The 24,543-nt window shown below is 42.0% G+C and overlaps 1 protein-coding gene across 1 annotated transcript in view; it reads right to left on the bottom strand.

Moving 5' to 3' along the window:
* KITLG (KIT ligand) overlaps positions 1–24,543 on the bottom strand; it is a 192,916-nt gene that overhangs the window by 27,549 nt on the left and 140,824 nt on the right. The window contains exons 4-6 of the mRNA XM_029601649.1: positions 12,743–12,910; positions 5,134–5,293; positions 3,209–3,298 (exon numbers count right to left, since the gene is read on the bottom strand). Coding sequence (XP_029457509.1) covers positions 3,209–3,298; positions 5,134–5,293; positions 12,743–12,910 — 418 coding nt within the window. The remainder of the gene's footprint in view (positions 1–3,208; positions 3,299–5,133; positions 5,294–12,742; positions 12,911–24,543) is intronic.

Below are 24,543 nucleotides of genomic sequence, written 5' to 3'. Positions count from 1 at the left end.
GTCAGGTGGAAGAAAGAATTGCTAAAGAGGTAAAGAGAGGAGACAAAACATTTTTCAGATATATCAGAGAAAGAAGGGAGACCCGAAGTGGTACAGTGAAATTGAAAGGTGACAAGGAGCACTATGTGGAGAGAGATGAAGAAATGGCAGAAATATTAAACAGATACTTCAGTTCAGTGTTTGCTAAAGAAGACCCTGGAGAAGGACCGTTGCTGGTTAACAAAACCATAGATGAAGATGGGGTAGATAAAACTCCGTTTACAGAAGAGAATGCATGGGAAGAGCTAGGAAAACTGAAAGTGGACAAGGCCATGGGGCCAAATGAGGTACATCCTAGGATACTGAGGGAGCTCAGAGATGTGCTGGTGGGTCTGCTGCATGACCTGTTCAATAGATCCCTGAAAACAGGAGTAGCGTTGAGTGATTGGAGAAGAGCACAAGAGATGAACAGAACAGTATTCATCAGTGAATATTTGATGTGATTTGGAATGAGGAAAGATACACAAAGATGAGATTTCTACCATGCACTCTTGCCCTAGCTTGATGCACTCTCTACCTAAGTGCTAGGGTGACAGTAAACTATAGAAATCTCATCTTTGTGTATCTTTCCTCATTCCAAATCACATCAAATCTTCACTGATGTGTACTGTCCTGTTCAACGTCTGACTGTGCATGTAAAACTGGCCCTTAAACCCTAGACCACCACCAAAATCTCACCTAGAGTTACTAGTTGACCCTCCTATACTCCTATACCTCCTAACCATACCCCTTTTTTTTTATCATAGGCACTATTCATGTGAAAATTACAGAAAAATGATGAATCTAGTCCTTAGCAAGGTAAGTGGTGATATTTATTTTATTTTCTATTTATCATTTTTACAAAATATGTCAAGCATAGCTTGAAATGAAATACATACACTTCGCAGCATTTAACAATTAACTTGGACAAAATTGACAAAAATAATTTAACCAAAATGCATAATATATTATGTTCCACTCATTCTATTCTTAGTAGATTATGATAATAATAAAACTACAATAGTGAATTCTAGAAAAAGAAACCTCAATTACAAGCTGCGTTGTATATCATTAATGGTCCATAATGGTCCAAAATTCACACAACCTTAAGTAAATATTTATCCAAATATTAATAGATAGGGGTGAGTTTTCTTTTATGATAGACCTTTAATTACACTTTTAGAAACATACATTCAAATTGCTGGGGAGGAAGAAACCACTACATTCTTTTTACTGGTAATAAAAGAAATTAATTGGGATGGTTGAAAAAACAAAAAGGAATTACCATGAAACTTAATCAAACATTTACAAGGGAATTTCAACAAAAATAAACCTCCCAATTCCAAAATATGTGACTTTAACAAAAGAAATTGTTGATGCCTTTTCTGCGTCACCCTCGAAAGGTCAGGAAAAATCTGTACTTTAAGACCTAGAAACATTTCAGTACGGTGGGAGAAATATTTTTTAAATACCCACTCTCTGTCTGATTGGAGTAAAAATATGGCAATTTTGGGAAGTTGATGCATCTCAAATTTCTCGCCCACATCTGATTGTCCAGATTCTCTAATTTCTGCAGTAGTATTTGGTTCGCCTTAATCATTTCAAGTTGTAAGTTATTAATACTTTCTGTTTTAACCTCTAGGATTTGTATCTTTTGTGTGTTTCCAACCACTTCTTTTTCAACAGACACCATCCTTCTTTCTAACTGTTCCACACTTTTAGTTGTTGTTAGTATTTGACGCAAAATGTTATTATTAGTTTCCTTTATTGCCTCCCAGATTGATTCTAGTGTAAAGGTTTGAGGTCTTACCAGCTCACAGGGCTGACCCAGGCTTTCAAGATCTCCAACAATTCGGTCTGGCAACTCCCTTCTCTTCAATTGCTGTATCGCTTCTGTTGTGTCCTCTCCCATCTCCTGACCCAGATGGTGTAATGCAGAGATACTTCCCTCCATCAACTTGAGCTCCAGAGAAGGTTCCCGTGAGGCATCCATTCCTGATACCTCCGGTTCCTCCTGCAGTTGATCGGCATGTCTCTGCATTGGGTTTTCGGGTGGGCATCTATCCTCTGGCGAGAATGACAAAGATAGCTCCGAGCCGGCCACGGACTCTTATTCCCTCCGGGTGTCGGCTAGCAAGCTCATGCCAGGAGCCTCAACACCTCGGAGTATGTGAGCGTCCATGGGACCTGTGACCGTCTGAGCCAAGGGGGGGGGGGGGTCTCCAGAGCTAGCCGCTCCCTTGCTCTCTTCTTGCGGCCAGAATGTGGCATCAAAATACAATTAAGGCAAGTTGGAGAGAGACGCTCACACATGTCTTAACTCTCCGCCATCTTGGACCAATGCCCATAAGTGGTGATATTTAGCCTTTTACAGAAGACAGACCTGCTTTTGAACAGGTCTAAAGTTAGCTGGACAAACATCCTGCTAATTAAAAGTTATCCACAGTGGTGCACCGCTGAATATCCTAGCTAAATTAGCCAGATATATTTACCTGGATAACCTTTTTAGCTAGCTAATTTTTGAATACCTACCTCTAAGCATTTTTCCCACAGACACAAAATAGGAAAAACATTTAGTAAATAAGCCCATTCAGTTTGTACCTAAAGCAACAGAAGGGAAGCTGATTTGCCTAAGGCCATGAAGAGTATCAGTGGGAATTGAGCCCTAGCCACGCTAGTTCTCAGCCTGCTGTACTAACCATTAGTTTGCTTCTCCACTTGTATTTATTTAAAATGTATTTATTCTGCCTATAACAATTGTGCTGTACTAGACAGATAGGGGTAGATTTTATAAATCTACGCCCGCGCGTTCTTTTGTTCGCTCACCAGGCGAACCATCAATATACGATGAAAATTATTACCATGCCCGGTAACATGAATTCCAGGATACAAACATGCCCCAAATCCAAGACTTTGGGAATGATATTGGTCATGTTGCCATTCTTATTGCCATGAATTTCCAGTGTAGCCCTCCAGTATAGTGAATGTTTGCATACTGCAATGAAATAGCCCAATTTACTCAAGGACTGTGAAGCCATCCACAGTCCTTGAGTAAATCCAGCCCAAAACAAGCAACTGAATGTAATCCGCTTTGAAGTGCCGAAAGACAGAATATTTAAAAAGAAAATCTAAAGCAAAACAAAAATGACTTCACAATTTATACAAACATTTTATCCACCGATCGACTTACTGTGTAGATTACTGCTGTTCTCTTTGCGTTGACTGGGTAAATAGGGAAAAGGAACACTTGAATATGGTAGTGTTGCAGCAATTTTGGAATCTAAAAAGAAGAAAAAAAAAAGACAGCGTGATTATTCCACAGCAAGTGAACAGTGACAGAAGCATTCAGAGATTTAGTAAAACTATATATATATATAGATATATTGTATATATGGTTCTGCACTTCATGAAACAGAAGCAAGATAGTAAATTCCAGTGTTCAAACTCTGTGCTTCCAATTCATTTCAGATTTTTTTAAGCTACTGAATGGGAGACTAGCCATTCTTAGTGATAGTGAGCCTACTCCAGTAGAATATATTTTAGTCTGTTGTGATTAACAGCTCTGATGAATTATTCTGGGGGAGTTTTTGGACAGGTTGTCTCCCCATACACTTTGAGAATCTGCCCCAGGTATAGCAAGAAACTTCGAAGCAGAAGCATCCACCTGGTCTCTATGCATAACAACACTTTCTACCCACTGACAATCTCCTTCTTATCCAGCCCAATCATCACAGCAACAGTCCTCTGGCAGAGGGGGTACAGATAGTGATTCCCTCCATGTCGCAATAATACTAGAAAAGATTTCACATTTTATCCATTTCTAATGACCATAGCAACAAGAGAAATTTCAAACAAAGACATGTTCCATTGTCAACATTTCTTGTTATATTTGCAAATCATTTGCAGCTCGGTTCAATTAAAATTCTGAAAGGAGATTGGAGTTCGTATATATGGCTTTTTGTTTCAAGTACTGGCGACTAATTAAACCCACAGAGAAGCCAAACTATGTTCAAAAGTAAACATGCAATACACAAAAAGGAACCGCTCAGATTATTGATCATATACTTTCAAAAATTGTGTTCTTATTGCAAATATTTATAGAGCTGGTATCATACAGTGGTAAAAATGCCATCACTCTGTTTGGTTCACTTTTATAATTGACTACCAGCCCCTCCGCTGCCACCTGGCGAGCATGTCTATGTCGTGAAGAGTTCTTACCAAATGCAATTACAAAGAAACCCCTGATGCAGGCAATACATTTTGCCGAAATACTGCAATGTTGGGTGTTTTTGGAGACCAGGGCATTACTGGAAACCAGCGAGCCTTAACTTTTATTATTTGAGAACTTTGGAACTTAAATATGTGAAATATTGGCAAGATTATTGACGAACTTTGGAAAAGAAAGAGGATAAGCACAAAAAGTCTCTTCTACAAAAGTTTTTATTTGTATATATATATATATATATATAAATATATAAATATATATACACACACACATACACACACAAATATAAACAAGGCAGTTGCACGCTGGCGGCATATACACATAAGTGTTTGAGAAGATGGCAGCAGAGGAGCTGGTAGATGACTAAAAAAATCAACCAGCCAGAGTGATGGCGTTTTTATCACTATATGATACCAGCTCTAAAAATATTTGGAATATGAACATAGCTTTTGAAGGTATATGATCAGCAATTCGAGTAATTCAAGTATTGGGCAGCCTGTACTTTTCCAGCAAGACATCCCAGATTAGCCTGGCTTAATAGGTAAGGGATGGGCATGAAGAAGGCTCCAAATTGCTCTTCCACTTGATCTGCGACTTTTATAGTAGCAAGTTTTCCCTCAGTTAGATGTTAAAGCGAGCATCCAAATAAGGGCCATGTTATCCAGAAATGGTGAGTAGAGTCTCTTCATCCAGCATTTTGGTGAAACTCATTCAAAGTTCCATATTGGTCTGGAATTGCATGGGGACACTGAATGAATACAAATCAAATCAATCCTGCCACCTTGATTCCAAGGAGGCTGGAATGCACAATGTGCAGGCTCGTCCAGGATTATTTTTGGTGTAAATAATACAGAGGCAAACAGTATTAGGTGGGTCAACTACCATCTTACCTGTCTCTGGAACTTCTGTGGTCAAGGGTACAATACACATACTGTCATAGTTTGTTTTCTTGATTTCCTTGAAAATTTCAATGGTTTTAGTCACATTCCTGAAGAAATCTTGTGGAATTAGTGAGCCATTTATATAATAAGGATAGTCCTCTATGAATTCCTATGGGATGACAAATGAAATTCTCAAAAAAAAAACCCAAACAAAAAAAAACCTAACTTGTCACAGTTCATACATACACTAAGAAAGGAAAGTTGAGTAACAATAGCCAAGACTCCAGATATTTGCTGGGGTTTAACAGTTCGCTCATAGAATTTAAGAGGCATGAAGCCATACCATGCATCAATTTCCAAAGACATGCTTAATTCAAGTCATTGTTGTTATCCAGGTGCATGCTGCGTGGGTAGCTTGCTTATGTGCCAGGAAAGCCTGAAAGCAGATAAAAGGCCAATTTAATCATTTCTGGCACATGAAATCAATGTATGCACCTAGATACTGGACATATAAATTGGGCCTCCTATTACTTGTTGCCACTGGCAGAAAACAGAAAAACTACAGCAGAGTAGGAATGTTTTTCAATTTAAATGTGACATAACACATTAAAAGTCCAACAAATATCTGAATTTCCTACAGTTGGGCTTGTAACCTTATTCACCATACTATTCCATAACAATACTGAGTGAAAAGTGAAAAATCTCATAAAACAGAGCTAATCATAATTATTTTTAAAATAAGAAGACTGGGAGCTGTGCCAGTAAAGTTTTATTGCTTCACTCCTCCCTAAGCATTTGTTAGAGTGCTTTCAATGTGTAATGTCAGTCTCGTAAAATAAATTTATAAAGATATGATCAGCATAGGGATGGGAGAATGCTTCGTGCCACAACATGAAATATTAAGATGGTGAAGCAGGTGCAAGTCTCTGCTGCTAGCTCGTATCTTTGCTAAAAGTACATTTAACAGGCAGCTGATTTAAAGGGGGAATGGGTAAGGTGGGGGGGGGGGGGGTGTAGTCATTTTAATGGGTGTATGAGAAAAGAGCCAAGTCTGATCAACACAGAATGCAGCATTTATGTCTGTCAGTGACTTCTCTATTAACCATTCTGGATTTCAATTTTGAATTTTTTTTTTTTTTTGTAGTTTTAAATCTAAGTTCAACATTTAAAGGGACTGACCAGAAGCAGTGTTCTCTGCCCCAGGTAAGGCCACAGCCCCAGCAACTTTTGACACTTACTCACTGGCTCAAGTATACACTTATGCGGGATTCCCGGAGGAGTTGTGACCCCGTTACTCCCTACCACTGTGAATGGGCAAAAGAATAACGATGGAGAAAACCCCTGGATGAATGTGAATGAAGGCCCATGGCATTTTGAAAGGTGGATGTATTGAAGCAGGGGCAGGCAACTCTGGTCCTCGAGCACTGCAAACAGGTTATGTTCACAATGAATATGCATGAGATATGTTTATTCATTGTGAACATCCTGAAAAACGGACCTGTCTGTGGCATTTAAGGACCAGAGTCGTCTATCCCTAATCTTTAAGGGGCAGATTTTTATTCTTACGCGCGCATGTACAAATGTACACTCGATTTTACGCGCGCATGTTATAAAATCCAGGGCCGGCGCACGCAAGGAGGTGCACACTTATGCATTTTGCGCGCGCCAAGCCCTAGGGGAGGCCCGATGGCTTTCCCCGTTCCCTCCGAGGCCGCTCCGAAATCGGAGCGGCCTCAGAGGGAACTTTTTTTTGGCTCCCCCGCCACCTTCCACTCCCTTCCCCTAACCCTCCCCCCAGCCCTACCTAAATCCCCTCCCTATGCTGTGCCGGAGGACTCGGGACCCCCGCCCCCACCCCCAGCCCGCCCATTTTTGAAAGCCCTGGGACATACGCATGTTCCGTGGCTTGCGCGTTCTGCCGAGCCTATGCAAAATAGCCTTGGCGCACGCAGGGGTAGATTTTCAAAGGGTTATGCGCGTAATGGTTCTCTCCCATTTTGTGTCTAAAGGAAAAAATGTTTCGCTCATAGGAGTCTTTATCACAGCTGGAGTAGGGTTTGAATGAACTGGAAGCCTAAAAGAAGGAAGCAACTTTTGATTTACAAAATGGGAAAAGCCTACACAATAATACTTTAATGATTCCAGCCTGCTTGACCAGCCCTTGCAGGACTGATACCTGGAAAGAATTTTGCATGCCAGGGTTTACAGCTGAATCAGATCCATGCCACTTATTTGAAATTCCTTAGCACAGACAAGCAACTGCCTCCTCAGGCAGGTGATATCAGGTAGGCCAAGAACTGCATTCAAAAATTGCAGAAAAACAAGTTGAAGGGACAATTAGGTGTCTGCTTGGGTCACTGACATTCTGCTATCTTTCAAGGGACAATCCAGAAAAACACAATATAAATCTATACAGATTAGAATCTTTGGGATGGGTTAAGTCAGATTTAATCTAGGAATGACCCCAGCTAGAAAAGCAAACAAACATTTGACCCCTTCCTCTCACCCTTTAAAAAGAAAAAGCAAAGAAAAAAAGCACATGGCTTGCATGCAAAATAAATCAATACGCCTACAGCAACAACCATTTCTTATTTACACAATAAATTTAGATTCAGAGGACATTTCCAAGGTGCAGCATCAACATTTTATCTCTTATCCGAAATTGTGACGAATTTTTATGAATCAAAATGACTTGCCATACATCACGTGGCATATTTTGAGAGACTCCCCATGCTGGGTTAAATAAGGTTAGGATCAGAGCTAAGGTCTGAGATGGTCACTGCTTTTTTATACAATCCTCTAATATCTGAAATTGCTTCGCCAGGAGGCGAAATACTGTTAAGTGTACAAAATCCATCGATGACACAGAGTAGTTCTGCTTGTGCAGCTGCAAGCACAGTATGAGGCAGACTGATAGCATAGTGGCATGACTGCACACTGCCATAATGAGAGCTCAGACTTGCTCATTGGCCTGGCAAGGACCGGGGCATAGACATCACACACCAGATACCTCAGGCTGCTTGCAAACTGGACTCCAAAGGAAGTCACAGTCCATCACCTCAACCAAGGGCTGAAATGCAATGATCACAGAGCAGATCACAGAGGGAAGAATTTGCAGGCATGAAAAAAGAACCGGTGTATCCCCTGAGGAGAGATTTTGTGTTGAGACGCAGTGAGGTAATCAAATTTGCGGATGACCCAAAATTATACAGAATAGTTAAATCTCAAGCGGATTGTGATGAATTGCAGGAGGACCATAAGAGACTGGAAGATTGGGCTTCCAAATGGCAGATGGAATTTAACGTGGACAAGAGCAAAGTGATGCATATCTCCTAAGATAGAACAATGTTATGTTCTATCTTAGGAGTTACCAACCAGGAATGAGATCTAGGCATCATAGTGGATAGGATAATACATTGAAATCATCAGCTCAGTGTACTGTGGCGATCAACAAAGCAAACAGGAATTATTAAGAAGAGAATAGAAAATAAAACAATGGATGTCATAATGCCTCTATGTTGCTCCATGGTGAGACTACATCTTGAATACTGTGTGCAATTTTGGTCGCTGCATCTAAAAAACAAATATTGTTGCACTGGAGAAAGTGCAGTGAAGGGCGACCAAAATGATAAGTAGCATGGAACAGCTGCCTTATGAGGTAGGGCTGTTCAGTTTGGAGAAGAGACGACAGAGGGGGGATATGATAGAGGTCTACAAAATCATGAAAGGTCTTGAACAAGTTAATGTAAATCAGTTATTTACTCTTAGATAACACTGGTAAACAAAGTTTTTGTTTCCTTCAGGCTTTTTGGTGTTCCAAATAGATTTTTTGATGCTGATCACGGATATTACTTCGAAATTTGTACATCGTGTAAGGTTTATGAGAAACGGCCAATTTTGTGTTACAGCGTGTTCAACAGGTTGCACTGTTTAGCATAATGTGATTTAAGAATAACCGGTAATGACTTTAAACTGGCAGTGAAATCTGTGACCCATGCCAGTTCTATGAGATGCAGAAGGGGTGGGGAAGGTTTGTATTGTCATTAGCATGACAGAAAGTGCTCTGCTCTGCCGTGCCCGGGAAGGGTCTAAGCCTGAACGATTTCTGGTTCTCCCCGAGAGACCGCCCTGCAGCATTGCTTTGAATCAGTTTTGCATTCTTCAGCAGTGTTAGGTACGAGGAGGTCAAACTCAAAGAGATTCTACTTGGGCAAACGCATGCTTTCCCGGGGGGGGGGGGGGGGGGGGGGAATAAATGTAAAAAAACCCCAGACTTTTGAAAACTGCCCAGCCTTACTGCGGATCACAGTGCACGTGCACAGCGTGCAGACCTTTATTTCTACCCATGGGAGGAAGGGGCATTCCCAAGGGGGGGGGGGGGATCTCTGCGGACCCCACCCACACAAATAGCAGGCGCAAAGCCGTGGCTTCTCGGCAGGTCTGAGTTTTGAAAGGAAGCTTGGCAGGGAGTTCACCTTTGAAAATGAGCCTGCAGGCCTGGGGATACCGAAATCCACCCCCCCCCCCCTCCCCCTTAACACTCCGTGAAATCCTCGCCGCCGACGGCGAACGTCAGGGGCGTCACGCCTTATCTGCATTTTATGCATCAGTTCAGCAAATTCGTCTCAAGCCAGTCCTGCCCCAAATTCTGAATCTGGAAAAGGATTCCTTTGGACGAACAATTTCAATACAGCCTACAGTTGCTAAGAAAACCAGCATCTACTAATTTCAAATAGAAATGGGATATGAATACAAAGCCTATCGATCGTGTGCGATGAAATGCATGACAGAGACCGAAGGAGAAGTGAAAGAAATCAGCGGTTATTTAATCAAGAGTCTTCCAAATTCAGAACTATGGATTATTATTAGGGTCAGGAGCTTACTTTTTAACTGGTATATATGCAGGGAGTCGTTGATTCAGTGGTGCTGTACTAAGTAAATACAACAAACTTAAATGCAGAAGCTGCAAAGTATAAAGATAATTCACCAGGCAATGAAAACGAAAACAATCATCTGTGCTCATTCAGATATTTTTTTATTTCACTCTTAAGGAGTTATTAGAGCTCAGTTTTCAAATGGTCTCCCACTGCCGGGGGCACTGCCGCCACCAGGAATCCAAGTAAGCCAGGGGAGTTTCACTTGATCCTTATCGAGACACCTATGAGGGCACCAGACAGATTTACGCAAAACAAACAGCAGAAGAACGGACTCGGAGAAAAAACATTTTCAAAAAAGAGCAAATGAGAGATATGGTCAGAATAGGTGTCAAACTCCCTTAGATTCAAATACGGTTTTTTTGTTTTTAAGGAAGAAGATCTAGGAGAAAGACCAAAAGAGGTAACAATATGTTAAGGGTTGAACAAATTCATACTTGGAAGAATCCAACTAGTACTACTGCCTTAAGCACCAATTCCCAGTTACAGTGCGGTACTGTTGCTTTAAGAGACTAGAGCAAGTATTTTGTACTGCCAGACAGATCCAAGGCTGTTTTCCGCTGTATACATAGCTTTGCTCTGCCAGCTTGATGGGGGGATGAGTTCAACCAGCCAGCAAAAAAGAAGACAAGGCTGAGGAAATGAAGCCAACTATTACCAGTAAGACGTGGCAAAGAAAATGTAACCCATGTCTTTATGACCAGATATCAACCCCCATCAGGGACCACCCTCTCATCCTGCATATCAGCAATTCTAAAACCAAACACACCACAGCTACTAACCTCCCATTCCAAAAGGAAAAAGCAGACAATAATTCATCCACCCAACCATCAGAAAGAAAGCAATTCATTTTTTTTAGGTAGCTGTTTCTTCCTGCTCTTCTGTACTTTCAGCTCAATCCAGACCAGGGTTATGATCTTGCGGGATTTCCCCTTCTCCTCCCCCGCTTTATATTCCTGCCCCTCCCCCCCCCCCCCCCCCCCCCCCCCCCGCCCATACCTAGTCTGATCCTTGCAGTGCCGATCCTGGGCCAGGATCCATGCGGTAGGGCTCATTCCAGAAACCTGTGTTCATGAGCCCTGAATTCTGGCCAGCAAAGAAAGCAATTCTGAACAGAAAATATTTGAAAAATTTACCTTAAGTAAAAACACGCTTCTCCTGCCAGGGGCCATGGATGCTAAGGGGGGAGCGATCGTTGCTAAGAGAGACGCACAGGAGATGATCCTGAGGAGGCAGCCTGTAGCAGTGCAAGCTGAACGGCTTCTCTGAATGCCATAAAACGAGGCCGGGGCAGAATGGTGCACTCGCCTGAACTCACAGGATTACCTGCTCTTGAACGAACATTTTGCGAGCACAAACCTTGCTGACGATGCAAGCAGAGAGTTGTACGCTCACCAAGTGAGTGTTCGAGAATGCACGCTCACAGTTCAGCGCCTTCGCAAGGAAACTGCGTGCGCATGAGGGCGTTCAGCATTCCCTCCCAATGCAGGGCGGTGCGCAGGCTGCCCGCACGCTTTCTTAACGCTGGAGTGAGATTTGGGCAAGGTTCTCTCAGCCTAGCTTGATGTTCAAGCTAGGCTGAGAGAACCTTGCCCAAATCTCATCTTGGAGTGAGTTTCCTCACTCCGAAGGCCAGCAAATCTTCACAAGAGACCACTGTTCTGTTCGTAGGTGTCACGTAGAATGTCAAAGTGGCCCCTAACCCCCTACACTCTTACCTAATCCCCACCTCGAGTTACTAGGTGGGCCTACCATAGGGATACAAATACCTGCCTATGGGCCATGATATTATGTCTAGTTTCTCTCTCTCTCTCTCTCTCTAAGGCTCTGCAGGTGACATTACAAATGGCAATGAAACATTACCACATGGTCACAGCAGCTAACACATTTGAAAGAGGTGTAGTTAAAATCAGCATTACGGCTGTGCAATAGCTCTTCGCAGACAGGCTAACCCACCCCTAACTCCTCCTATTTTCTGAATTTGCATCGCACCATACGATATGGTGCGATCGCATGCGTTAACAGGGCTTTTCGCATGCGAAAACGCCTTATCGCATTTTGAAAAATGACCCCCTAACTTTGCTATCCATGTCTGAATATAAACCTCAGTATCTTTCTTAATAAGTAGGTATGCCTTGTCTAACCTTAGAGATGTAAATTCTCAGGAAATGCAGATTACTGCAGTGTGTGCTATGTAGCTCCTCTATTTTCTTTTTGTTTTATGAAATGAGAAGATGCTGTACCAGGTCTTCCTACAAATGTCCTAGTGTCCCCCCACAACCAGTTGTATGTTTAGGTTATTCATACTAAGAATGCACAGGATAGTTGCATATACCATGTATGCAAATTCTTCTCATGTATATTCATTATGCATATCCTGAAAATGCAACTGGTTTGGGGATCAATAGATCAGGTTTAAGAATCCCTGTGGCAAACTGAATCCAAACAGAGGAAGCTCTAGTGCTTGTTTTGTCTAGACCCAATATATAATGGCTCGTGAATCACACACTTAAATAGTTAAATGCAATCTTTATTCATATAGTGCATTGTTTTAGATATGTTGACCTCAATACTAAAATTTAAAAATACAATTAATAGTTCTGCAAAACTAAAGTGCTTAAAATAATTCTGTAGCTCAGTAGAACAATGCATAAAGATTATAGTACAAGGTTTAGAAACATTACCCTTTGATCAAGTCGCTGCTTTTGGAGACAAATCCTGATTCCTTGGAGTATCATTGTGAGGTTACTTATAATGGAATAGTTTTGTGATGTATTTGAAAATTTGTGAAGAAGAACATTCAGGCTGCTCGATACTTCATGCACCATCAGATACAACCAGCAGGGTTTTGGCTGTGAAGAGGGGGAAAAAACAATTATCACATTCACTTTCTGCAGAAGTTGGGTGGGGAAAGGGTCACATCACTTGCATCTTAAACAAATTCAAACATCTCCACCCTATCTACTTCCATCTCAAAGTGGCTATACACATGGTAGTTGTGGTTCAGACAGAAGATGTGTCAAATAAGCAATGTGCTATGAAACTGATGTATTATGAACAAATGTTGAGCAATGTAGACACATTATTCTCTCTCTTTCACTCGCTCTCTCTCAGGCCTTTCCCAGCCCAAAATGGAATTTGTGAAAAAATTGCAATTCGTGTTATGGGCATATTGCATGACATCGCACAGCTTAACACCAATGAAAAAGGTGTAGGTAGTTTCGGTGTTAAAACTCTGCAATATCGTGTGTTATGGCTTCGTGAAGCCAGCCCACTTTCACAAAATTCCTGACTCTGCCCCATTCCCTCCCTTTTTAAAAATTAGCATCGCGTTATGGTGCTTTTCGCATGCATTAAGGCGTTTTTGCATGCAAAATAGCGCCTTAACGCATGCGAAAATGCCATAATGCGAGTTGATAAATGACCCTGTAAGTTAGCTCCATAACTTTAGATCTGCTCGGAAGCTATGTACCGGATATCTCTGAATATATTTATGTACGTAGTTAGTTATCTGGTCACACGAGGCTGGATAACTTTAGGTCTAACCAACCATATTCAACCAATGGATGGTTAGGGTTAAAGTTATCCAGCTTATATAGCTTTAAAATATTTTACCAGCTTATATAGCTGGATAACTTTAAACAAAAATAATCAGTGGAATGTTTATCCCGCTGATTATACTGGACAAGTTACCCAGCTAACTTTAGCCGGATAACTTATCCACTAAACAGTCTCCTGAATATTGGCCTCTAAGTTTCTGATAAAGCAGGATTATTACTGAAAAGGAACATGACTTCAAAGTATTACTAACAACTTTGAAAACAAATAGATTAGCAACTTATAATAAGAGTATACACACCCTTCAAAGCTTTGCCACTTCTAACAGCTTCAAACTGGCTCAGCTGATGAAATGAATTCCCCTGCACAGTGCTGCAATCTTTTGCACTGTGATTATGGCTGGTTTATTTAAACACTGGTGATAAATTACAAGCTTTACACACTCCTGAGTTTACAGAGAATTCTTCCTAGCGGGAACAGATTAAGCGAGCATTGCAGTAATATGTCAGATATTGTAATAAAAGCTCTCAAGCTCTGCAGGCTGGGGCTAATTACTTGTGCTGTTGGACAAGTGATGTTAGTGGACTACTCGTCCACTGGCACAGGAAAGAGCTCCAAATTACTTCTCACTATGCACTATGGTAAAAAAAAAAAAAAAAATTTAAAGGAAAATATATAAGATCACTTGCTGTACAGGAGAATGTACTGTAGATGTGGTCATTAAAGAGCCAAGTCTCATTTTTAATATCAGTACATGCTGCTTTCAAGGAAATCACTGCAAATCAAGGCAGGTCAGCTCACAGCACAAACAAGATCACGAGCCTCATTTTTCAATGATTTATCCCATGGATAGAGAATAAAAGAAAATGTAATTGCATGAGTGCCAGCATGCAACACTAGAACCTTTCTTGGTATTTTCTCCTGGCTAATATAATTTTTGGGACAACCAAATATCAATCACATTTTGAGTGCTATACAATATGCTGAAAGTCATATAAAGATAAACTTACTTGGATGCCAGTTCAAGTCAGTGGCATAGCCAGAATTGATTTTTTGGGTGGGCATAAGGTTAACGGGTGGGCTATAGGCATGCAGGTGTGAGACCTACTAGTTGTATTCTTATTGATAAATAATGCCATATACTGCACCCTACAATGGCTTTCTAAGTAGTTTGTAACAGCCATACTGCATCATGTAAGAAACTTTAAAATATTTTACCTCAATTATTTCCAGCACTTACCAGCATTAAAAATTCCTTATTAATCTGTATTAATTAATTTTATATTTTTTGCAGTTTATAAATGCACAAGTATATCATGTAAAAAGCAAAGAAAACAAACAATCAGATCCAATCATGTAATAAAACAAAAATGAATGAACTGTTTCAAGAATCCTCTTTGCAGAAAGCCAGAAATCATCATAACTACAATAAAACAGCATTTAACATCAGAACAGGTGCAGAGCACAGCTAGGACAATTCACATGGAACAGCTCCCCTGTGAGGAAAGACTAAAGAGGTTAGGACTTTTCAGCTTGGAGAAGAGACGGCTGAGGGGGGATATGATAGAGGTGTTTAAAATCACGAGAGGTCTAGAACGGGTAAAAGTGAATCGGTTATTTACTCTTTTGGATAATAGAAGGGCTAGGGGGCACTCCATGAAGTTAGCACGTGGCACATTTAAAACTAATCGGAGAAAGTTCTTTTTCACTCAACGCACAATTAAACTCTGGAATTTGTTGCCAGGGGATGTGGTTAGTGCAGTTAGTGTAGCTGGACTTAAAAAAGAATTGGATACGTTCTTGGAGAAGAAGTTCATTACCTGCTATTAATTAAGCTGACTTAGAAAATAGCCACTGCTATTACTAGCAGCAGTAACATAGGATAGACTTAGTTTTTGGGAACTTTTCAGGTTCTTATGGCCTGGATTGGCCACTGTTGGAGACAGGATGCTGGGCTTGATGGACCCTTGGTCTGACACAGTATGGCATTTTCTTATGTTAACATGTAAAAAAGAATATTCAAATTCTGGTGTCACCTCAGCAAAATAATCCCTCCACTGCTATTTTGTGAAGTCATACAAACTCCTGCAAAGAAACATCTAGAACCTTGTCATACCATACAGTCACAGCACTGACTCTCAGGATTCAAATAACAGCAACCTTATGAAAAAGTAGCAATGCAAATACTAAACCAGACCCTAGAACATTAATATATCACCTATCAGAGTTACAGAACAAGCTGGACTACTACAGAGAAACTACACGCTAGCAGAAATACTGCACTTCAGTCACACACACACAGGCAAAACAGAGACCAACCCTCACCTAATATAGAAATAAGAGACTACAAATTAGAAACAGAAACACGCAGACAAAACCAAAATAGAAAGCCCGAGAAACTAGACTCTGAACAGTGGAATACTGAAGAAAGAGCCAAATTAAAAAATATAAGAAATCCACATTCCCAAAGATGGCACAGTCCAATTCCTAAAATCCCAAAATATATATTTTTTTTACTTTTGTTGTCTGATGTTTTTGCCTTTTCTAATCAGTTGGTCCTGGTCTCTTTCTCCCATTTTTACCTTGTCACTCATTTCCTAATCCTTTTCAGTGTCTCTCTTCTTCTACTGTCTTCTTCCCTTCCTCCCTCAAACACACACACACACACACACACACACACACACACATGCTTTCTCTCACACTCCCTAACACACAAGCTCTCACTCTCTCCCCCCCCCGCCCAGGCTCCCATTCATATGCACACAGAGACGCGCACCCAGGCTCCCATTCTCACCCACACACACACAGGGCTTTTTCATTAGGCACAGCCAAAGTCCTACTTCTGTCACCGTGGGGATGGAATCCTATGGCGACCTGTCTGGCCCCTTCCTGTCCATGTTGACTCTTTAATGCAGTGGTTCTCAACCTTTTTCCCCATCGTGACACACCTGACAGACCATGCTCACATGTGTGACACACTGCTCATTATAATTCATGGAGGAAATAAAACATAAAGGTCCAGTATTATTTTTATTGTTAAGAATGACATAAGGAAAGATACATATTCTGTCTGAACAGAAACTGCATAAATAGTAAACATCCCACACCAAAACAGCACCAATTTCCAGCACTTAAACAGTAACCACCTTACCTAAGAAAAGGCAACACTGAAAATATTACACCAGGCCTTAAGACACCAATATATCTCCTATTAGGAAAACGGACCAAGCCAGGCTGCTATAGAGCCCTACACAGAAACTACACAGCAGCAGAAAACCTCGCCTGAATCACATGTGCTGACCCTCACCTAACAAAGAATAAAGAGACCAAAACGCATAACTAGAAGCATGCAGACAAAAACTGAACTGGAAACCGCAACAAGCCAGAGTCTCTGTAAGAAGTGTAACAAAGGAAAAAAAGAAACATCACCAGTCCTTATAAAACAAATCAAGAAATATAAAATCAGTAGCAGTAAAACTATATTAACAAAAAGAACAGATTATTTCAAAACAGCTGATGAATGGAATATCCAATAATTAAAAAATCATATAAAAAAGGTCTAGATACCAATAAAATATTTCAAAATAGCAGACACAAAGACCCAGTAAGGAAAATAAAAAGGATACAAAAATGTTTTGCACTGTATACTTGAGAATGTTTGATATCCAGGTGCCCTGAAATGGTTTTGAATTAGCAGGAGGGATGGTTTGCTTGCAACTTTCTCCTTCTCTCTCTCACACACTGGCTCTCAATCGCTCACATATACACATGCTTTTTCTCCTCACTTATATAGGCTCTTAATTACACATTTACACACATGCTGTCTATCTTTTCACGCTTACACACACAGGCTTTCAATCACACACATACATGCTGTCTCTCACACATAGACTCTCTCATTCACATGCCTACAAACATGCTCTCTCTGTTTCTCTCGTTTACACACAGGCTCCCTCACCTAAACCAGCTCTCAATCACACACAGACACATATTGTCTTTCTCACAGGCTCTCAATCACATAATCACATGCTCTCTCATCTAAATCAGCTCTCAATCACACAAAGACACATGATCTCTCTCTTTCTCTCATTTACACACAGGCTCTCAATCACATACTCCCTCACCTAAACCAGCTCTCAGTCATTCACATACATGCTATCTCACACAGACACAGGATCTCAACACATTTGCTTGCTCAATCGCTCCCTCCTCCCCCCCCCCCCCCGTGCGAACTAGCGGCAGCAACAGCCTCCACCACATCCAACCCTAAAGGCAGCAGCAAACTACTTCACTTTCAGCCCTCGTGGAGGAGGAGTCCCATCGGCGGCGGGGGTTGACGATCTTCTTCATTTTCCTCCGAGCTGCACATTCTTCAGGCCGCGCCTCTCTTCTGTTCTTCAGGCCAAAGCTGACCACACTAGCATGGTCTCTTCTTCCCACGCATGCACTCGCTGCTCACCACTTCCGATTCCGGGCTGCGGGGGGGGGGGGGGGGCTAGAAGAAGAGACCATACCGGTGCTGCTGACTCCAACTGTCCTGCCGCGTTCTGCCCGGGCTGACAGCATTTTAAGCCCAGGCGGAGGAGGACCGGGGAGCAGCTGGGTCAACGGGGACCGGATCCTATGACGGCATTGCTCCTGGTTGAGTGGGCCTGGGTCCAAATTGGGTGGGCAACTGCCCATTCATGGCTACGCCACTGGTTCAAGTAATGCCAATTAGGCTCCAAATTGTCTTCAACTGTCTAAACCTGATCTTGTACACCTTATAATAAAATCCAGATTTCTAGGACCAGGATGGATTTACCTGGGTCTGCCTGTTTATTAATGACTTGTTTTCTTGGATTTCTAATGCAAGGTGGCCAACTTTAACCTTAGTAGGTTGCACGATGAGGGGAGGAGGTACAAAGAAAGATTTATTGGGATTTAAACAACTATTTCCGATCAGACCCATGGGAATTAGTTTCCCAGCAGCTAGATGCCCTTGTCAAGTCAGTGCCAATTTAAGGTCATCACTCATTCTAACTCAAGTTGAATTATCCATAGGGATGTGCATTCATTTTTAACGAATGACAAATATGCAAAGAATGAGGCCATTTTTGGTTTGTTCCAATGTAAATGAACTGAAAATAGACCCCTATGAAAATACCGGAAAAAGTTTAGGTACTTTGGTATTCATGACATATTTAAAAAATAAGAAAAGGGCCTCCCGGGGCCCTGGCTGGGTGATACATCAAAATGGCGCCGGATGCTTCAGTGGAAGATGCCAAAGTGACGTTACTGTGGCACAATTTTCGAGATGGACAACATAATTTTGCAAGCACCAGAACACAGGCAGGAGCACTGGAGGCCCCAGCCTGGCCCTGGCCTAGGTCTCCGTACAAGGAAGCAGGCTTTGGCACCAGGCCCATTATTCATTATCCATTGAAGTAAATGGGGGAAGTAATTCCTAGGCTGTGGCCGAAGCTATGGCGACGGGCCTGGCCTGGGCCTAGAACTCTGAGGCAGGCCTGAAAGGGCCTAGGATTATTTCCTTGTTGATTTCAGTGGAAAACTAAAAATGAGTGGCATGAATAAACAATTTATTTTTTTGTTTGAAGTGAACCAAACTAATGGAGGTGACCTACAAAACAAATCAATGAACCAACATTTTGCCTCTGTGCATCCCTAATTAGCATTATGGCGAATTAACCAATTTATTTATTTATTTATTTATTTATTTATTTATTTATGTATTTAACTCTTTCCTATACCGACACTCATGATACAAATCATATCATATCGGTTCACAAGGAACAGGGGGGTTGTAACAATAATATTGAAGAGGAAGAAAAGTTACAATAAAACAAGGTTATGTGAACTTGGAAACAGAAATGTGTCGGAGACAGAGGAATAACGTTGTAAACTTAACAAGGCTATACTGGAAGTGCATTGGGTCAGAAATAAGGCACTCTAAATATATATGTAGAACTTATATACAATCTAGCTTTGAAAATCCAGCATGGCGATAGTTTGAATAAAATCTTGATAGGCTCATCCTTTCCTTTTCCAAAGTGCTGCTTGGCCAGTCTCATTGTAGGGCATTTTGGCAGGATCTACACATGGAAGATAAAAGATAAAAACACAGGATAGTCCCCAATGGTTTCTGTGTGTGTTGTTCGTGAGAGCTATCCAGATTGTACTGAAACTTAGCAATGCAACTCCAGGGAAAACCATAAGGAAGGTGTCACTGTGCATGGGGGAATATGGGGCATCAAAATATGATGGTAATTAATCTTTATTTGTAATTTAAAATAGCAATATCCTGTAAAGAGATGCTAGTTTTAGGGTTAATTGCTGTATGTAACCCACATCTGAAGGAAATACATTGGAAGTAGGAAAAAGAAATCTGCCTTCAAGAGAATGTACTACATTAAAATAACAATTAAAGCAAATGGTGAGCTAATTCATTATTAATATTGTTTTCTGCATCTGAAATGAGTCTTTCTTGGCAGACAAACTTATTCTTTCAGACATTCTCTAGTGCATTATACTAGAGAGCACTTTATGTGATTGGTGTCCATGTCTTATCTAATCATTGTTTAGCTGCACATGTGCTGTGAATTACACCCCTAACTTTAAGCTGGATATACTAATGCTTTTTTCCCCATTCTGTGGCTTTGGGAAAAGAGCTTAGTAAATCAGGCTTTCTGAGAGTTATGAATGTAAATTGAAAGTTAGGTTCAACTTTGAGAGAGAGATTGCGTAATCTTCAGTGTAGAAAGGGGCAGGAGATATCCCCAGTAGTTCCTGCACTGCTGGTTCCTGATGCAGAATTGTATCTGAGGCCAGCACCATTTTGCTGTACATTCGTAAAACACTGATGACATTGCCATTGTGCATTAGGAGCCGGGGGCGGGGGGGGGGGGGGAGCAACTGGGAATTGCTCCTGCACCTTTATAAACTGAAGGGGTAAGTGGCTCTGGATCACTTATAGAAGGGTGGGGAGTGTGTGTGGAGGAGCCGGAGGAAGCCCCAGTGGTGAGAGAGTGGGACACTCCTGGGAAGTTCTGTCTCGCTTTAGACAGTGGTGGCAGTGGCGAGGCAGCCTAGGGAGGCCCTGTTGCAGTACCTTTTTCTGTTTTGGGTTCATTTTTTTAATTAATGGTTATTTCGGACCAGCAAACGAACTGAACCAAAATAAACACTAAAAGGTGAATTTTAAAAGAGATGCGAGCTTAAAACAATAGACACGTGAGCAAGTAGTACTTAATCCCGCTGGGGCTATTTTATAAACCTTGCACATACGCGTGCAAGTACTGATGCGCGAATATTCCTGATGGCATGAAAAAGGGGCGGATTTGGAGCGGGTCAGGTGTGTTCCAGGGCTGGGCCAATATCTATGTGCATCAGTTATGACTTTATATTCTGTGAATGCGGCGCATGTACAGCTCGTACCTGCACATATTTATTTCTGCTATTTATCAGCTGAATAAAACTATTTACAGCCAAATACGGAAAGCATGAGAGGTCTGGGTAAACTTGGGGGAGTAGAGGCTAAAGACTCAGGGATGATGACCTAGAGATACACTGGACAAACTGGTGGACTAACTGGTAAACTTGGTCATTTCCTTCATGTGCACATGTTATATAATTAGCTCTCTTGTGCATGTGAAAGACAATTCCTAAAGAAAATGTGTGAATAGCAATTGCTTGTGTAAATGCTTAAAATTAGGAGCACACATATGCACACTAGGTGCATTTTATATAATATGGGGCAGATACGCGCACACCCCCCGAAAACCTGCTCCAAGTGCCCCCTGCCCGCGCCGAGTCTATGTTGAATAGGCTCGGCGGCGGGCGCAAGCCCCGGGACGCACGTCGTGGTTCTGGCCTGGGGCATGGCTGAGGCCTCTGAAACTGCTCCCGGGCCGGGGAATCGTGCAGCCTGCCTTGGGCAGGCGTAACTCTTCAAACAAAGGTAGAGGGGTTTAGATAGGGCTGGGGGGTTGGGTTAGGTAGGGGAAGGGAGGGGAAGGTGCGGGGGGAGGGGTGGAAGAAAAGTTCCCTCCGAGGCAGCTCTGATTTCGGAGCGGCCTCGGAGGGAACGGAGGCGGGCTGCGCGGCTCGGCGCGCACAGGCTGCCGATTTTGCACAGCCTTGAGTGTGCTGACCCCGGATTTTAAAGGATACACGCGGCTATGCGCGTATCTATTAAAATCCAGCGTACTCTTGTTTGCGCCTGGTGCGCGAACAAAAGTACGTGCGGGCGTACTTTATTAAAATCTACCCCGTTGTGTGCACTTGCATGGACGATATAAGATTCCTATGTACGTGGCCACACGTTCACATATGCATGCATATGGGCATGCGCAAGCTCGTTTAAAAGTTACCGTCTTTATGAACTGAAAGAAAATCCCAAACTAAAACAAAAAATTTTCCCCAACACATCCCTCGATCTTAATGTTATCTGCAAAAAAAACAAACTTTTCCTTCTAACCCCTGTGTAGTATCACTCACAAACAGGAATATGCAGAAGGAAAAAATTAATTCCTTTTAGTTTATTCATTTCATGGAGACCTCAATCCATTTCATTAGTTTCAAAATAAAAAATAAATATTTGTTTTTGATTAATTTGTTTTTTTTTCATTTGTCATTAATGGAGGGAAGCACTGCAGCCTATTTTGGGCTCCAGAATTGGGGTTTTCCCATCAATTCTCATGAAACTTGTTAGAAAAAATCAGAAGGGGGGAAAGAATTCCATGGGGTCTAGACTGGCAAAGTGCTACCAAGAGTAGCATGAACAGCCTAAGGCTCCTTAAAGGGGCAAAGAAGTTCCAGCAGTATCAGAAGTTCTCCAAGGCACCATAAGAGTAGCAAAGAAACAGCAAGAGTGTGAAAACTACCCCAGGGCTTCAAAAGAGGTCACCAACAAGAATGGCATGAACTCTCGCAGGCAGCATGTGAGACAAAGTGGCATCAAGAATAACATCAGTTCCCTAAGGCACCATGAAGGAGAAATGAAGCATAAAAAGTGGCCTAAAAAAAACTCAATGCACTGATAAAGGTGCAAAGCACCACAATGAATGGCCTCAAGACACCAAAGCAACATGAGAGGTATAAAGCAGTCTCCCAGAGTGACAGGAACACATGAAGCTGTAAGGTCTGGGATATGTCAGCAAGGCAGAGTTACAGTAAAAACTCCAGGGTGTAAAGTCTGGATATGGGGGAAAGACAGTGGCACAAAGACCCCCAAAGTGTAGCATGAGAGATATAGCAGCAAGGCAGAGTGGCATAGATGTCTTTCTGTTGAAGCACTTGCCAGCTGTTAGATTTAATACAAGAGAATGAACTGTGATAAATATCATTTTCATGACATAAGCTATTAGATTCCCCACTTGAACTTGGTCTAACTGCTGGTGGACTTATGGGTTTCTTGTGAAATGTTTTTTTTGAATGAAACTTTTATCACATTCAGAACATGTCAATTGTTTTTAATCAGTGTGCTTTTCCTGATAAGATGTGAAGTTTGCTTTAATAAGAAAGCTATTCCCATAGGGTGGATTTTAAAAGGTGCGTGCCGATTTTATAACATGCATGCGTCGCCACACATATGTTATAAAATATGATATCCACGCGCACAGTCGCCAATTTTATAATCAGCGCATGCATGTGTGGACGGGTGTCTATCCCGCAACAGGGGATTTAAAAAAAATACACGTGGCAATGCAGGTAGACCTTTCCCAGTTCCCTAACACTAACCCTATCCTTCTTCCCTCTTCCCCTCTCCTCCTCGATCCCTAACCTAACTCCACCTAGCCCCTAATTTTTTATTTTACTACTGCTTCTCCGGAGCAGAAGTATCTTTTACGCACCAGCTGGCTGCCAGCATGCACTTCCATGGTACAGCATCTAAAGGTGCTGTCACGGCCCACCCCCAGCCATACCACACACCCCGGTCCGGCACTTCTGCACGTAATGGGGGTTACATGCATGGCCAGGTCCTTTATAAAATGCATGTGGCGTGCAAGGGCTGGCCACACATGTAACTCCTGGATTTTACATGCGCGCGGGTCAAGCTATTGCTCTCCTTGATTTTCTGATTTTGCATAAGTTCTGTCTTACTGAAAGTTTATCCACCTTCTGAACATTGAAATGGTTTCTCTTCAGTATCTTTTCTCTTGTATCTGTATTTCTTCCTTCTGATTGAGGATTTTTGTGGGCTTTTCCCATGTCCTATAGTTGAATTCAGGCCATTCCATTTCTTGATTTTCTGGTTCATGGCAAGTAGGCGTCTGCCAGCAAGTCCGCTATGGTGGAATTAGGGGTATGGCAGGTAGGCATGAGGCAGCAATTTCTCTATGGTGGAATTAGGCGCATGGCAGATAGGCTGGCAACGAGGTAACAGTCACATCCCTGGGGTGGTATATCTGTGGCATAGCAGGCAGGCAGAGTGGCAGCAAGGCCTTCAAGGTGTTTTCATTCATCTTGCCACTCACATGGAAAATCTGGAAACCCAAGTAAAGGAAGATTGCTTTTTAAAAATACCAGCTTTTCCATTAACTGTAGCACCAGCCATGAGTAATGAGGGCTCACAATGTCTCCTGTCATCGAAAAGACATGTTCTCTGGGCATGCTGGTTGGTAGGCAAGATGGATAGCACTGTGCCACTTTGGCTAGGATTGGCCAGATAGTGGACTTTTGAGTCCAATATGCCAGTGCATCTGTGTCCATGTCTCTGATGGGCTCACTGACATGACACAGACATTTGCGCTGAGCTCTCCCTTGCCTGGGTGGCTCAAGAGTCTTTTTTGTTGCCAGCTGCTTTTACTCTGGCCTGTGCCAGTCAATGTGGCTTTGGCTTATTGTGGTGGGGTAGAAAGTCCTAGCTGTCTGGGTACTGCTCTTGCTTGCAATACTCTATGAGGTGGCCACTGCTTTCTCCTCTAAT

The sequence above is a fragment of the Rhinatrema bivittatum genome, chromosome 4 (assembly GCF_901001135.1).
Source record: "Rhinatrema bivittatum chromosome 4, aRhiBiv1.1, whole genome shotgun sequence".
NCBI lineage: Eukaryota > Metazoa > Chordata > Amphibia > Gymnophiona > Rhinatrematidae > Rhinatrema > Rhinatrema bivittatum.
This window is presented reverse-complemented; position numbering and strand designations above follow the sequence as displayed.